The sequence below is a fragment of the Macaca nemestrina genome, chromosome 5 (assembly GCF_043159975.1).
Source record: "Macaca nemestrina isolate mMacNem1 chromosome 5, mMacNem.hap1, whole genome shotgun sequence".
Taxonomy (NCBI): domain Eukaryota; kingdom Metazoa; phylum Chordata; class Mammalia; order Primates; family Cercopithecidae; genus Macaca; species Macaca nemestrina.
Window position 1 is genome coordinate 14,341,722 of NC_092129.1, and position 17,949 is coordinate 14,359,670.

At 38.6% G+C, this 17,949-nt stretch overlaps 1 protein-coding gene across 9 annotated transcripts in view; it reads right to left on the reverse strand.

Annotated features, from left to right (window-relative positions):
• Positions 1–17,949, reverse strand: part of LOC105492058 (adenylate kinase 9) — a 189,032-nt gene that overhangs the window by 150,787 nt on the left and 20,296 nt on the right. For all 9 annotated transcript variants that reach the window (XR_003020488.2, XM_071096284.1, XM_071096283.1 and 6 more), the window contains 5 exons: positions 17,152–17,204; positions 16,954–17,050; positions 9,641–9,753; positions 6,313–6,498; positions 910–1,038 (listed from right to left, as the gene is read on the reverse strand). Coding sequence is in view for 8 of the 9 variants with exons in the window: in XM_071096284.1 (XP_070952385.1) it covers positions 910–1,038; positions 6,313–6,498; positions 9,641–9,753; positions 16,954–17,050; positions 17,152–17,204 (578 nt within the window). In the remaining variant the exon portion in view is untranslated. The remainder of the gene's footprint in view (positions 1–909; positions 1,039–6,312; positions 6,499–9,640; positions 9,754–16,953; positions 17,051–17,151; positions 17,205–17,949) is intronic.

Sequence of the window (17,949 nt, forward strand, 5' to 3'; positions counted from 1 at the left end):
ATGTTATTGATAGTCATGTACTTCACGCTTCAGAAGCTACGTTTATAAGCCAGCGACAGTAGAGGTGGGGAGGAATAGAAGTCATACATATGAAAGCAATTAAGCGTGGTTCCCATTTTGGGGGATGGATGCTGAGAATGAATGATCCACTCATTTATCTTTAAAATAATATAAACATTGTGAGACAACATGAAACACATTCTTTCGTTTCTCTATCATATGGGAACAGGCAATTGGAGGACTGTGTCTTATTTGTCTTCATAGTTCTGTTGCTTAGCATAGTGTCTGGCTAAATGTGCAAGTTCCATAAATGTTTGTTGACTAAATCTCCAACACAAATGATTATATTTGGTAGAGTCTTACCTGGACTTTTTACCATATAAAATATGCTTTTCACATACTTGTAATCTCAGTCATCATACTTTTAGAATACTATTTTAATTAAATCCTTCCTATTATATTATATAATGGTCTTACCATGTTTACATATAATGGGATAACCATAGACCAATCAGCATCACAAATTCTACCTTTAAAACAAAAGGTGTACCTGAAGTGTACATTTGTTTTGATAAAGCTATAACTTACAGATTGAAAATGCTTTTATAACATAGTCTTTTAACATGAATTTTCCAACCCCTATCCATAAAGGAATTTCCCCACTGGCTTTTGAAAAATGCAGTTCATTTGTCACTTTGCAGTAACAGAGTTGCTTTGTAAGAGTAAAATAATATTGTTCTGAGAAAACAGTCTTTGGGATGGAAGCCTTTTTCTAACAGCTTTCTACAAAGTTCAAGGGGAGAATCAGACAGATAATAATACATGGGGATGAAGACATGTGAAAGCTATTTAACCAGTGATGAAACACAAATATCAATATTCATTTTCAGTGATATATTTTGTTCTTACTTCTAAAGTTTGGAGAATTGTTTCCTTATAAAGCTTAACAATGTTTTCAACGTTTTCCAAATAATCTTCAGGCCTCTGAACTAGATGATGAAGAATTTCAGCCACCATCTGCATTTCGGCAATAAATGCCTAAATGGAAAAGAAGAGATTTCAAATATCTTTAGGTCAACGACTATTCAATTTACAAGCCATATTCCCTACTCCTTACACCTAGATACCATTTTGGGGTCAGAATCAGGGGTAGGGGATGATTAGAGATTAAGGATTTTTATTTAAGAGTGTGGAAGGCCGGGCGCGGTGGCTCAAGCCTGTAATCCCAGCACTTTGGGAGGCCGAGACAGGCGGATCACGAGGTCAGGAGTTCGAGACCATCCTGGCTAACACGGTGAAACCCCGTCTCTACTAAAAAATACAAAAAACTAGCTGGGCGAGGTGGTGGGCGCCTGTAGTCCCGGCTACTCGGGAGGCTGAGGCAGGAGAATGGCGTAAAAACCCGGGAGGCGGAGCTTGCAGTGAGCTGAGATCCGGCCACCGCACTCCACCCTGGGCGACATAGCGAGACTCCGTCTCAAAAAAAAAAAAAAAAAAAAAAGAGTGTGGAAGACTCCTAGGGGGTCTTCATCAGATGGAATAAAGCTTTAAATTAACCTGGATATTTTCTCATGTCTGTTTGCTCCCCAATAAGTAGGGACAAGCAGGGGAAGAACATCAGATTTTTAGAGACAAAATAGAGAAATTAGATTTCCTGTGAACACCTGAGCTTGTAGTTCATTCATTCAAGTATTTATTGAGTGTCTTCTATGCATCAGGTGCTGTTCTAAGGATTTGGGATAGAACAGTGAACGAAACCAACTAACACCCTGGGCTCATAGCACTCACACACACTGCAGTTGAGGAAGGCAGCATAAACAAGTACACAAATAAATATATAACATATTAGGTGGTGGTAAGCACTAGAAAGAAAAATAAAGCAGGGTAGCATGGATGAAGAGTGGTGGGAGAAGATGCTATTTACATCAAGTGGTCATGAAAGGGTTATCTGAAGAAATGGAATTTGAGTTGAAATCTGAAGGAAATGAGGGAGAGAGAACTGCCACACAAGTTTCTACAGAAAGAACATTTTAAGGCAGAGGCAACAGTGTTCCATATCATATTTATGATGCTAATTATTCATTCTTTCCCATTTTTATCAATGTATACATATACATATTTTACTTGAGCCATATTCTCTATATAAGCCATTTTATAACCTGTTTTAAGTATTATTTTAATGGTCAAATAATATATTAATTTCCTTGAATGTACAATTATTTAATTACTCTATAGTTGGACAACAATGTTTCAGGCTTTTCACAATTACAAATAATATTGCAATAAGTAGCTTTGTAAATAAATCCTTATATGGCTAATATTTTCCCTTAGAATAATTCCTACAAGTAGAATTACTGGACCAAAGGTTGTACATTTCAAAGTGGCTCAATACACATTTTTTCCGAAAGATGCTACCATTCTTTTCTCCCTAGTAGAGGGCTTTGCTAGCACGCTGGCATTCATTCATTCGTGATTACACAGCTTTGTATTAAGTACCCACTATCAGGCACTGGAGACAGTCCCTGCTGCATAGAGTTTTCATTCAGTGGGGCAGACAGATAATAAGCAAGTAAAAAAGTAATATAATTTCAGAAAGTGATAAGTGCTATGAGGAAAATAAAACAGAGCAAGGGGCTAGACTTATGCTATTCAGCATGGAAGTTATTAGCCACATTTCCCCATTGAGCACTTGAAATTTGGCAAGTGCGATTGGAATGTGCTGTAAATATAAAATACATACCAGATTTCAAAAACTTAGATGAAAATAGAACATGTCATTCTCAGAATGTTTATGTTGATTATAAGTTGAAATAAAATTTTTTGATATATTTAATTAAATAAACTATATTATTCAAATGGCTTTCACTTGTTTATATTGATTATAAGTTGAAATAAAATTTTTGGATATATTCAATTAAATAAAATACATTATTCAAATGACTTTCACTTGTTTCTTTTTGCTTTTAAAAAGCATGACTACTAGCACATTTAAAATCACTTATGGCTAGCAGTACATTTCTATTGCACAGCGCTAGGTTAGAGAGTTGCTTGCTGGAGGGTCTCTGAGGATGTAATACCTGGGGTGAGACCAGGATGAGTAGAAGGAATAGCCATGTGAAGATGAATTGAAGAGTGTTGTAGGCAGAGGAGAGAGGAAACAGTAAATGCAAAGGCGTGAAGCTGAAATGAGCTTAGCACAGTTGAAGACGACTAGCTAGAAGGCTAATGTGGCTGGAATACAATGAGTAGGCAGAATTGAGATCAGAGAGGCTGGGTTCATGGCTTTGTAAGCCACATGAGGGTGTTTGGATTTTAATCTAAAGGCAATGGAAAGTCACTGAGGGTTATTTATATACATTTTTAAATGAGTCTGGCTTCTGTAACAAGTGGAATGGGATAGGGAGGGTTGAGGAGAACAAAAGCCAAGAGAACATTTACAATGCTGTTGTAGCAATTCGAGGACAGTGCTTCGATTTGTGTGTATGTAGGATGAATACACCTTCATGTTGGCCATTGATCTCAGCAGGTGGCAGGTCTGCTCATCTAACTTCTGAACATGGCTGTGTCACTAGGCAGAGATCATGCAAACCAGACCTCAGAGGCTGAGTCTAGTCTAAGGATATAAACTGATCATCTCCCACAGCACTGGCCAGCATTGTGTTGTAAACATTTCAGACTAATTGCCACTCCCATCTATTTTAAAATGTGTTTTTGGCTTCCCTTGAAAAAATGGCCTCCCTGGTAAAAATGGGCCAGCATTTCCACATGGCAACAGTTGGCTGGGCTGGAGCCAAGAGGCAGTTGTCCTCTGAAGAGCATGAAACTTTCTGCAGAAATGGAGACGTTCCATAGCTCCACTGTCCACAGCCATACTTGGCCAATGAGCACTTGAAATGTGGCTAGAGATACTGAGTAACTAAATTTTAAACTTAATGTAATTTAATTAATTTCAATTTAAATAGCCATGTGAGGCTAGTGGCTATCATACTGCACAATGCAGTGTTAGCCTACCCCAATCCTCCCTCTTCCCAATTATGTAATCCCTGGCCGATATCACCAATGGATATAACCTACCTGACCCCTAAAATTAAGTGAGTTGTGACCCCTGTATCTCACCATTTGAGGGCTACATTGGCTTTGATTTCAGATGTTATGTTTTATTTATGCTAAAGTGGCACACTTTATTCCTACTTGCTATGAGGCTTTCCTTTATTTGAAAAAATCTGGAATTCATGCTGGTTACTATCTAACGCCTTATTTACATGGGTGAGATTATGTTTTTAAATGGGCTTTATTATGTTAACACTTTTAAAAAATTGAATACCCATTTCAAAGATTTATCTAACCCATTAATTAGGGGACCAGTAGAATGGCAAGGTGAAAGTATTTCTAATCTCTGAAATAATATTGCAAAGTTAGATACAAGGCTGCTTAATGTCCCATATGACAATAAAGCTGTAACTTTTGGGGGTTATCTTTTTCTACTGGAGAAACAATTTGCAATGTGTCTATCTATAAATTAACATCTGACTTCACAGCATCTAGGCCCTAATAGAAATAATCAATCACAGGCATATTTCACTAGGGCAGGTATTGGCCAACTATGGCCCTTCCCACCCTAGTGGGTCATATCCAGACCATCACCTATTAATACATTTCTTAATATCAATTTTTCTTGTCAAGTCATGGTAAAAGATTCTCTTTTAGCCCAAAACCTTAGAAGACAAAAATATTATTTTGATGCCCTATTGCTTATATTTAGTAGTATTTACTTTAGAATTGTCATAAAAATGTGTACATGTGAAATTGGGCTACATATTTCTTTTCACATTCTCTGTCAGAGTTTGAAATCAGGGTTGTGTTAGCTTCACAAATTGAATGATGCCTGGTTTACTTTGCTCCCCACATTATATTTAGTCCTTTATTACTCTGATATGGTTTAAATGTTTGTCTCTTTCAAAGCTCATGCTGAAATTCCGTCCCCAATGTAGCAGTATTGAGAGGTAAGGTCTTTAAAAGGTGACTGAGTCATGAGGGCCCATGAAGGATTAATCCATTCATGGATTAATGGGTTAATGGATTAAGTGGTTATTATGCGAGTAAGACTGGTGGTCTTATATGAAGAGGAAGAGAGACCTGAGCTAGCACACTAAGCCGCCTCACCATGTGATGCGCCACCACCTCGGGACTCTGCAGAGAGTCTCCACCTGCAAGAAGGCCCTCACCAGATGCGACTCCTCAACTGTAGACTTCTCAGCCTCCATAACTATAAGAAATAAATTCCCTTTCTTAAGGGAATGCTCAAACACTGTTGGTGGAGTTGTAAATTAGTTCATTCCCTGTTGAAAGCAGTTTGAAGATTTCTCAAATAATTGAAAACTGAATTATTCAACTCAGCAATCCCATTACAGGTCATATACCCAAAGGAAAATAAATTGTTCTACTAAAAAGACACTTACACTCTCGTGTTTATCGCACACTGTTCACAACAGCAAAGACATGGAATCAATCTAGGTACCCATCAGTAGAGGACTGGATAAAGAAAATGTGGTACACATACACCATGGAATACTACACAGCCATAAAAAAGAATAAAATCATGTCCTTTGCAGTAACATGGATGCAGTTGGAGGCCATTATCAGAAACAGAAAACCAAATACTTCACGTTCTCACATGTAAGTGGGACTTAAACACAGGGTATACATAGACATGAAGATGGGAACAATAGACACTGAGGACTCCAAAAAAGGAAAGGGAGGGAGAAAGGGAAGGGTTGAAAAAATCCTTGTTGTGTACTGTGTTCCCTATTTTGGTGATGGGTTCAGTGCAAGCCCAGACCTCAGCATCACACAATATATCCATACAACAAATCTGAACATGTACCCCCTGAAGCTTAAAATTTAAAAAAAAAAAAAGTCATTCTTTATAAATTACCCAGTTTCAGGTATTCTGTTGTAGGTAACAGAAAACAGACTAAGAAATGCTCTAACTTCTTATTCTACCTTGCCTAGTGCTTGACACATAGTAGGTGACCAATAACTCCATTGTTATGAAATGAAGCACACTGGGTGTCAGAACATCAGAAATGTAGAGACACATCTACACTGACAGGAAGGCTAAACTTGACTTCAAGATTATCATCTCATAATCCTTGAAAACATGAAAGACTTTTGCTTATTTCCTCCAAACTCAATAAAAATGTAAAGAAAATGTGTAGCATCTGCTATTTCCTATTACCTATACTATCATTTAATTTAATTATAGCAATTTTTAAAAGTATAGTATATGGTAGTTATCTATTGAGATATTACCTCTTCTTCTTCTTGCTCTTCCTCCTCTTCCTCCTCTTCTCCTTTTCTGTCCTTTTGGGTTTCTTTCTTCTTTTTCCTCTGATTCTCAATGACTTCAGGATCCCACTGGTCTCTACTGTATATGTATCCCGTATTATTGTGCTGTCTTTGCCCAGAAATTCTCTGGCACAAATCATAGTCAGGACACTAAGAAACAACATTATTAAATCACTTAAAACATTTTGAATATGCTTTTAATTCCATGTGTATTTATTGAATATACTGTACAGTACATAAACCAAAAAATTCCCTTAAAACCTAAGGAAATGCAATGTTGTGACTGGCATTTTGCATCAGGTTTCATTACATGCCAAGAGAGGCTCAGACACTAATTTTATGCTATATGTTTTTATTTGTCCAAAATTAATACAGGTGGAAAAGTATTACAAGTCTTAAGATGAGGAAAGAGGATTGGAAAAGTAGAAAGAGTAGAGAAAGGGAATAGAAAATCAGTTAACTCTGCAAAGGTACACAGAATTCTATGATTAGCTTGAAAAGTTTAAGAATGGAACAAAATGGGGGGAATAGCCACATATTTCCAATAAAAAATATTGTTTATTTGTAATATTTACTATGACTTACAGCTTTATGGGTGAGGTATTTTATACAATGCCAGTCATAAATGGGACCTGAAAGATCATCTATTCTAGTTTAACATTTATATTTTGTAAATGAGAAAACCGAATCTAGGTAGTAAAAAAGCCAAAACCAAAGTCTACAAGTTTCTTGTTCCAAATTGCTTTCACATGTGCGATTTTACTGAATTCTCAACTAACCCTATAAGATAAGCAATCCAAATTATGATTAAAGCCATTCTGCAGGTCAGAGAAGTACAGCTCTGGCAGACTGAGAGACCAATCTCAGATCACAATGTCACATGGAGGAACTGCAACTTGGAACCAGGCCTTCTGATTGTAGTCCATGGTCTATGGTGCATTATTAATGATAATGATGGTTTGAGGCTGTAAATTGTGCTCTGAATGTTTTTCAGGATAAAATAAAATCTGGATGGTTTTCTGAGGCAGTGATTCTGATACATGAGCATGTAACTCTATCTGGGGAGCTTGTTAAATCGATCATAGCTCCTCTTGTCATTTATTAAGTTTGGAGTGAGGCTTAGATTCTTCAACAAGCATCCTCAGTGATTCTGATGCCGGCAGTTCATGTACCACACATTGAGAAACGAAGGAAGCCAGGAACGTTGGAACCTTCATTGCTCATTTTCTGATTTCTTCATGCCATCTCTAGGTGGAGATGGGATGGGTAATTATTGAGGTAGGACTTTTGTTAGGCTTCCTAATTTTTCACAAAAATTTTCAACCTACTCAGGTAATTTTTTTAAAACATCTGTTTTACAACCCAGGATACCCACCTTCTAGGACCTTGACAAGGACTATCTCCTTCAGCTGTCTCCCGTTCTCATTTGCAGGAAGTGACTAATGAAAGTGTGAGCCTGAAGCATATGCCTCAGAGCAGAAGTGCTCAGTGTCACCTAGAGGGCTTTGCAACACCAATAGCTGGGCTCCATCTGACAGATTCTGGTTCTTAGTTCTGGGGCAGGGCCTGAAAATTTGCGTTTCTACCAAGCTTCTGGTTGCTGTTGCTCTGGGACCACTCTCTGATAACTACTGCTCTAGTAGATTGCTAGACTTTAACCAGGTTTTTGGTAGCACAGAATCCTTTAGAATATGATGAAAACCATAGATTTTTGCATCAGAAAAGTTCATAGAGGCATAAAGTTTTATGTATAATTTCAAGAGGTGCATGAATGCTTAGGGATTCATGGATCTCGGGCTAAGAGCCTCTGCTCTAGAAATTCCAGGCTTATTCCCCAATAAGGCCAAACTATCCAAAAAGTATGTGTTGCACTGAATTCTGTCTCACATTACGCCCTCTGGTGATACTCTGCTTACCCTGTAGAAACTGCCACAGGACACTTCACAATCACACTTATAACATGAATGGGGTTAAGGACTTTATTCACTACATTAAGCAGTCTCTTATATTAAGACCCATCTAAGGTATTTCTGTCATTCACAATGGCAGTCTTGTTTTGCCTGAGGAATGACTTGTTTTCTCATGGACAATGTGAATTTTATAACTGGTCACATTTCCCCTTTTACTTTAGTTCATCAAACCTAGAACCAAATTTATGACCCAAACTTAGTAACCATTTGGGGTCTTCTGGCCTGTATATCTGTGTGCTCTCTCTCAATTAGATCTTAATTTCCTATTGAATCTGTCTTTTCCGCAGTTTAGTTTTTATATGTGGTTTAGTTTTATATGTGGTTTTCTCTCTTTTATGTCCACATTCACATGTGTGACATTCTCAAGTTCACTCGCAATTGTGACTGAGCCCTGGCCATGAGTGGTGGCTGGGGCTGCAGATTACACCACACGCAGAACTGCAAGGCCACCTCTCTCACACAGCTGACCCTGACACTCCACTGGGTCCCAGCATCTGAGCTGACAACCATCTCATTTATTTGAGCTGTCATAGTATGGATATGGCAAAGTATGGATACAAAGGTTATCATTCATTTTGACATAAACAAGAAGATACCACCTTACTAAATTGTTATCACAACCCCATGAGGCAGCTATTGTCATCTTTGTAAAAAGGAAATCAAGACTTCTAGATGTGATTGACCAAATTCTAACAATAAAAGAGAGAATTAGGAACAGGACCCAGCCTTAACTCATAATTAATATAGCAGTGTTCTTTAACATTCATACATTCATGCCATGTGTCTATTCTTTCATTTTATTAGTAAACTTACTAGGTGCCACTAGGTACCACATAGTATACTGGTTGATATTTATATGAACGAGACATGGTTCCTATCTTCAAGTAAGACAGAGACTAGGAGGAAAATGGAGAATTATAATGTAGTAAGGTGAGTAACATGATAGGGAGGGAAAAGCACCACGAATGGTCATCAGAGAGAGATTTAACTCTCTTATGATAAGTAAGGTATGGAAGGGAGAGAAAGAAAGAGAGATAGTGGAGCGGGGTAGTTGTCAGGGAAAGTTCTAAAGAGATGATGTCTTAACTGACTTTCAAAGGATGGCTATGATGAAGCCTGGTGAAGAGGCAAGAAGGTATCTCATGTGGATGGAGCTGTAGGAGCAAGAGGACAGAACGATGAGAAAGTATGACTCAGTTCCTGCGATTGATGCATAAGTTACTATCTCCATAACTACTTAAAAATGTTTAAAGCATTCCTTGAATTTAACTACTATCAAAAACAATGGTTTACTCTACTAGCAAAACAATTAATATCCTTACCTTTATATTGATTATAATATCAGGTTTCAAATTTAAGTTTTTAATTAATTCTATTTGCTGTAAGGTAGTCATGGCATCCTGTGAAAGTGATGGTATTTCAGTGATAATATAACCTGTAAAGTAAAACATAATTTTAAAATTTTATAAAATTATCAACATATGAGGGCATGGATTTACTACTTTATAAAATATCATTTATCATAAAGTCATCTGTAAAAATTTTAAATTAACACTTAAGGTGATTGTCACATGAAGTGTAACTACGAATAATGTTTTTCTGATGATAAAGAAATCACTGGGCTAGAAAGAGACATTTTTGAAAATTCCAAGTCAATTTATTTTAGACAGATGAGGTACCTAGGGAAGGAAATTTCATGCCAGTAATTACTTTAACTCATGTTAGGAAAGTTTACTCATATAAATGGTAAAGGTATATTATAGGAGTTGCATGCCATATCATTTTCTTTCTCATATTAATATTTCATAGTATAGTAGAACACATGTATATAATGTTTGTGTAAGTTATGAGAGTAATAAAACACCCATGGACACACTATAATTTTCTTTTTTTTTAAACAGCCAATATAATTTTGGTTTAGTGCAGTTATTAGCTTGTATCCCCACCCAGAAATCTCAATCTTCTCACTGAAATTCACCCTGTTTACCATCATCATATTAATTTCCTTAATATATTTCTTTAATTCTGTTATTGTCTTGCTCAAGAAACTTTTCTCTTATTTATAAAGTCTCAATTCCTTCAGTGGGAAATAAAACTTTCAGCTTATTTTTCTACATCTTTTCCTGGAAGAACAACAGACAAACTATGTTTATTCAGCCTTGGGTATTTGGCAGAAATTTTATGAAAAGCGAATGGAATGACCCTGTCACTTCAAGGACAAAAAGTGATAGCATTTGTTGCCAGTTATAACATTCAAGTGAAAATCTGAATTTCGAAAAACTTATATCCAACACCATAAGCTTAATAAAGGGCTTTTCTTGGTGAGATTGGTGGTGACATTAACAAATGCGATTTTTTGATACTGTATAGTAAAATGTGTCAACATTTGGAAGATCTGTATAACTCAGTGAACCAACATTTTCCAAATGACCAATGCATGGTACCACAAAAATTAGGCATAGGTTATAGGCTCATTCCAAGTGCAAGATAGACCAATGGATTTTAATGTAACCAAGTTTTGAAAAGTTTACTGATAACAGTTTCAGATTCCACAATGCAACCAACCTTCAGGAAACTTCCACTTGTTGGGTTTTGATGTAGAATCAAGAATATCCACAATTATTCCAAAGGCTATTAAAACACTCCTCCCTTTCCAAGTATGTATCTGTGTGAAACTACATTTTCTTCATGTACTTCAGCAAAAGCAATATATTGCAACAGATTGAGCAGAAGCAGGTGTGAGAATCCAACTTTTCTTAAATCGGACATTGAAGAGATTGCGAAAATGTAAAGCAAAGCCACTCTTCTCCCTAATTTTTTGTTTTGAAAAATTATCTTTCATAAAATATGCAATTTATGTTAACAAGTCATGGTTTTATGATTTCTAAACAGATAAATATTTTTAAAGTCTCAGTTTTAATTTCTAATATGGGAAGTATAAATACATATAGCCCATGTAAGCACAACCTCTTATGGAGCCTCAACAATTCTTATGAGTGTAAGGGAGTCTTGTGCCTCAAAAGTTTGAGAACCACTATCTTAATGCAATGCCTAGAATAGCATAATAAAAAAAGTTACTAAGCATCTGTTGATAGATGAGTGAATGAATGTGTGTAAAACAAACTTAAAATTCCTCACTTGAGAATACACTCATCACAATCTTTTATTTTTATTATTTATTTATTTATTTAGAGATGGAGTCTTGTTCTGTCACTCAGGCTGGAGGGCAGTGGTGTGATCTCAGCTCACTGCAACTTCCACTTCCCAAGTTCAAGTGATTCTCCTGCCTCGGCCTCCAGAGTAGCTGGGACTACAGGCGCACACTACCAAGCCTGGCTAATTTTTGTATTTTCAGTAGAGACAGGGTTTCAACATGTGGCCAGGATGGTCTCCATGTCCTGACCTCGTGATCCACCCGCCTCCGCCTCCCAAAGTGCTGGGATTACAGGCATGAACCACCACGCCCGGCCGCAATCTTTCATTTTTAAAAAAGAAGACCAGGCCAGGCGTGGTGGCTCATGCCTGTAATCCCAGCACTTTGGGAGGCCGAGGAAGGCAGATCACAAGGTCAGGGGTTCGAGACCAGCCTGGCCAACATGACGAAACTCCATCTCCTCTAAAAAAAAAAATACAAAAATTAGCTGAGTGTGGTGGTAGGTGCCTGTAATCCCAGCTACTCGGGAGGCTGAGACAAGAGAATCGCTTGAACCCGGGAGGCAGAGGTTGCAGTGAGCCGAGATCGCACCACTACACTCCAGACTGGGTGACAGAGTGAGACTCCATCTCAAAAAAAAAAAAAAAAAAAAAGGGCCGGGCGCGGTGGCTCAAGCCTGTAATCCCAGCACTTTGGGAGGCCGAGATGGGCGGATCACGAGGTCAGGAGATCGAGACCATCCTGACTAACGCGGTGAAACCCCGTCTCTACTAAAAAATACAAAAAACTAGCCGGGCGAGGTGGCGGGCGCCTGTAGTCCCAGCTACTCGGGAGGCTGAGGCAGGAGAATGGCGTAAACCCGGGAGGCGGAGCTTGCAGTGAGCTGAGATCCAGTCACAGCACTCCAGCCTGGGCGACAGAGCGAGACTCAGTCTCAAAAGAAGAAGAAGACCAAGAACCCAAGAACCATCATGCTAATTCAAAACCTAATTAATGCTTAGGCATACACAATTTCTCCTAAGCTTTTTTGATCACTTTACTTTCTGCTAACAGTGTGTTGGGCTCTACCCAGAGAAGCAATCCTACCTAATTTAACTTAAAAAGGCAGAAAGAAAGACCTTGTCATCTTGGTTTTGGACATATGAACTGTAATTATGATTCTCTCTTGTCTGGCTGTAATCCTTAGTGTCCAACTTGGCTTACCTACGTGTTCCTGCTATTGTCTTAAACGTAGCATGGTATCCCCAAGGCATCTATCCTATTGGAGATTCATTAAATGAGCTCAGTGCATCCCTGAAAAAACGTAGACACTGCCGGTACTGTCTCAAGAATGGGGCCAGACTTTTCTCTGCCTGCCTCTTCTTGTTCTCTGCTTTCTGCTTTCCTGGCTCTACACCACCCTTCTTTGGTTTGGCATCTCTGCTCTTGTTGTGAGTCTAGCTTTCACTTGATTAACATGTTTGAACTGGTTTTTAAGACTTTGACCAGCATCTCCTCTGGTACACGATGGCTGGCATTAACTCCGGGTCTGACACATTGTGATGGTGGGCACTACAGTGAAGGGGACTGCATGCCTAGCTCCGGATGGAACTCAACCCTTGCCCAACTAACTCCTCCAAGTTGGACAGTTCCAGAGGCCATCTATCTCCAGAGTTCATGCCCTTCCCTTGTAAGCAAAAGCAACAATATCTCCCTGCCATTCCCTATGCTGGCAATACTTCCCAACACCTGTCTATCACAAGTGATCACAGAAAGATGCTTGGCACTCTGTTTGCTGTGCTTGCCAAAACCCTTCCTGTTCCTACAGCCACTGCCACTGCCCAGAGAGCTTATCAGGCATTCCACGTGCATCTGTTTGCAGGAATGCTGAACTTCTGGTGTACATGTATATTGGAATGATGTTCATACTTGGTCCCTTTACTGATGGAAGCGGCAGAAGAATAAGTAATTTCCATGGATCTAGCTCTCTCTTGAAAGGCCATTATTTGGGCTGCCTAAATGTTCTGAGCTATGAATTTTGGGGCTCTACCCTCTGAGAGATGTCTAGTATTATCATTCCAGAGCCTAGGGGTGTATCTATAGGAAGAGGTGTAAGATAGACAGTTATGTCATCTAAGTTTGTCTCATCATTGCAGATGTAAAGTGGAATACCTTAGTCCTCTAGTGCCAATTCTGGGAAGATCCCAGGGACACACTGCTTGCTAAACAGACCAGAACTACTGAGTCCACTGTCAACCTTTCCAATTCCAGAGACACGTGAGGATGAAAGTATAGATGAGGAACTCCTCACTCCCACCCCCACATGTCCTTGAGACCATTACCAAGCCCTTGCCCTTCCATGCTAAAGATGGAGGAGTGGTACACCCCCAGCCAGTCCTTGCTGGGAGACTGCGCATGTTCTATCATAGGCAGAGTAGGTGCTTTGTAGGCCATTGCCCAGCTCTCATTAGCCCAACAAGTGAGAAACTGTAAGACTGTCCAGACCACTACCCAGAGGAAACTGACTTTTCCCAGGCCCATACCATCACTTTGCCACCATTTCTTGGCACAGTGGGAAGGAGAAGGCATTTTCTATTTCCATACAAATGAAGATGGCAGACTACTGCTTTCAGATCTAAGTGATGAGAGATTCAGAGACATCAGGTAGCTTTGTGTCCAGCCATCCCTGCTACCCATCTGACCTCAGGCCAGGCTGATGTAGCCTTGTGTCCAGCCATCCCTGCTACCCATCTGACCTCAGGCCAGGCTGATAGGAGTGGACACATTGGTGACCAATGACTTGCAAGGCTATTCATAATGATACACTCGGGGCAGGGAATGCCCAGACTGGGGCTATTCATTCACTGGGGAAAAGGAGATTTTCCAGGATCGAGAAGCAGGGAGCAGTGAAGAGCTTTTAGGATGCCATGTATTGACTCTACTATTTCTCTTGGGTAAGGACATAGCTTTGAGAAGCTGATTTTGGTTAAAGGCCAAAATAATACAATAGATTGTGAATGAAAAGTTAATTATAGATCGTGTAGGCCCTTTTAAAATAGTGATGGAAACACAAATTATAAAAGGGCTCTAGTATAAAACAAAATTAAGATGAATTTGGCAATACTCTGCTGTGTGATGTCCCTGGAAGTGCACATATCTCGTTAGGGATTTTGGAGTCATCAATTATCCATCTTCACCCAGCCTCTCACTCAAGTTTATATCCCTGTTTTGAAAACCCTTCACTTCCAATTTTGCTTCTACCTTCCACCAGGTTACGGGTTAAGAGCAAACATCGGGATGAGAGGGCTTGCTGGGAATTTGGGCAAAGACTTTCAAACTGTATTTAGCAGAGTGCTAGGTTCTAAAAAAATTCCTGTGGGGATGCTACAGGATGGGCTGAGGGGTGGCTGGGCAGAAGGGGCTTTAGGTTCCATCTCCACTGCAGCCTTTAAATGAGCTTGTTTGTGCATGCCTAGAACATGGCCATGTAAGCAAATGGTAAGGGTGTGGTCCCCAGACTCAAGAAACCATTTATATCACTTTTCCTCTGCCAGCTTCTAGGACAAGTACTGGCATACAGGAAGTACTGAGGTCTGAGGAATGTAATCAGCCAAATCCAGAATGTGGGAAACTCTGCAAGACAAGTGACCCATTTCTTCAACAGAGAAGACACAAGAAGACAGAAAGAAGTAGCGGAAACTTATAGATAAAAAGAGACTTGAGACATACTAGTCACTTACACTATGTGAAATCTGGTTAGATCCTGCTTAAAAAAAAATTAACTAAAAAACATCTATGAGGTAATTAGTGAAATCTGACCACAGACCGTTTAGTAGATGATATCGAGGAATAACCATTTTTTAGGTGTGACAATGGTAATGCGGTAATAGCTTTAAGAGTCTAAAAGATCTTTTAGAAATATAAATGAAACATTTTATAGATGAACTGACATGATATGGATTAGCTTCAAAATAACATAGGTTGAGAGAAGGGAGTAAGTAGAAGTGTAGATGAAACGAGATTAGACTAGAGTTGGTTTTGAACATATGCTGAACCTGGGTGGTAAAGTGGAAGGATCTTTATACTAATCTCTCTACTTTTGTTTGAACTATTTCCTAATAAAAATTGTAAAACATTATGAACACCATGAGAGGCACAACTGAGTTTCTTTGTATTGTTTTTTTTTTCTTTCTCCTTTTGCCAATACTTATAAGTTATGCCATCTTTTTTGTAGCCATGTAAACCAATCCAAGTTTTTCAAGAGGTAAGTGAGGTTAACAAATAGGTATTTACTTACCTACCTATATACATACTTCTGTTTCAAATAGTTTGCTTTCTGATAATTTGGAATTCTGTGATTCCTGTTTGCCTTTTTACTTATCCAGCCTTCCATATTCTGGATATTTTGCCCAAGTTCAATCTCTTTATCACTGCTGAGCAAATAGGTAGTAAGTGGATAGACAGGTAGGTAGTTGACAGACAAACCTTATCTATCTACTTACATTATAATGCATTTATAATCCATATATATTAATCTATATATATGTATCATATACAGAACCCATATATCCACACAGAGACCTATCTACATATGTGGATAGACATGGGACATTCTGTGTATCATCTCTCTATACGTATGATCTATATGAAGAGGTACCTTTCTGTCCATAGACAGAGACCAATCAATACAGTTTGACAAGGCTGCTTTTGCTGCTTCCATCATTGATTTGCTTTGGCAGTTATGGTTTTTACTTTCCTGTATTTTTATTCCTGCATTAATAGTTACAATGTCCTCTTCTAACTTACTAAGAATATAAAGCCACTTTCTTAATTTTTCTTTTTTCATTCAATAAATCCATTTCAGGTGGATAATTTTATCCCAAACTTGTCATTACTCTTCTTCTCTTCTTTAGAAGAGGTATTAGAGTTTGCTCTTTTCAATCATTTTGAGCTTCAGTGGTCTTTGTCTTGAAAAATTAGATCCAAAGCCCTTGCTCAGCATCCATTTGAGTACCAGGAGAGGTTTCAGGTCCAGAGTCAGAGGGCAGACTGGATGAACAGGATGAAGCCTGAAAATATCTGGAGCTCAACAGTAAGATGGTGGCATACCACTTCCCATTCCTGCCTTTTAAGTGTGGATTCATGCAGACAACCCTAGCCATTTGTCAGGACTTAACGACATTACCCAAGGTGTATGAGGAAGCAGTCAGCAGAGTTAGCAGTACTGCAAGATGGACCACAGCAGATTTCTGATGCTTTTATTGGATAACACAATGTTAAAGAAGATTGGGTCATATAAACTTATTTTTTAAACAAATGTACAATCTGAGAAATAAAAACAAACAAGCAAATAAAACCATCAAGCTGCTCAACTGAATAGAGATAATGACATTCCTGTGCTAAGGCAAAAGAAAGGGTAACTCCAGAAACTATTTTTGCCTCAGGTAAAGCATGAGTTTTAAGGCTGCCTTGTGGGCTGTAAATATATTAAAATAAACATACCAAAGTGACAGACTTCTGGGGAGTTGAGCTTCTCCAACATTAGCTTTATGACAAGTTCATCTGGAATGCTTTGACCGCTGATCAACATTGATTGCAACTAAGGACAAGCATAGATATTGTACATTACTGTATAATATACCTATTATACAGAGCTTTATTTTTGTAATCATAGTTACTTTGAAATTTAGGTCTGTTTACCATAACTCCTGATTCAGTTTCAGCAACAATCTGTTCTTCCAAAACTGGCAAAGCTAAAACATGAATTCAAAATATTAATACAGACTGATACTAGGATCACCAAAATAAGAAACACATTCTAGTGTCTTCTAAGCGGTAACAAAGATTAACATTTGTGCATCACTTTATGATTTACAATGCAAATGTATGCATATTATGTCATTTAAGCCTAACCAAAGCAGAAGCAGCAGAATGTCTTCCACAGAGAACTTGTCTCTGCCACTCACTAAGCTTAAGAATCTTGGAGAACCGAACATGGTGACTCATGTCTGCAATCCTAGTAATTTGGGAGTCCAAGGCAGGAGGATTTCTTGAGCCCAGGAGTTTGAGATCAGCCTGGGCAACATAGGGAGACTACATTTCTACAAAAAGTTAAAAAATTAGCAGGTCGTGATGGTGCATGCCTATAGTCTGTGCTACTCAGGAAGCTGAGGTGGGGCAATCACTTGAGCCCATGAGGTCAAGGCTGCAGAGAGCCGTGATCATGTCACTGCACTCCAGCCTGGGTGACAGAGTTAGAGTGTGTCTCAAAATAAAAATAAAAAATAAAAAAAATAAAGAATCCTGGGGGAGCTAACTCCGTAAACACCGCTGCACCTTGGATGCATACATACTGTGTAGTGTACAATAGAATGTAAGGATGAAATCAGGTGGTGTATATGACAGTGATTTCTACATCATTAAGTATAGTTACAAAAGTATGCACTGGTATTAATTAATCCAGATTTTCATAACCCTACAATTACATTCAAAGCTCAC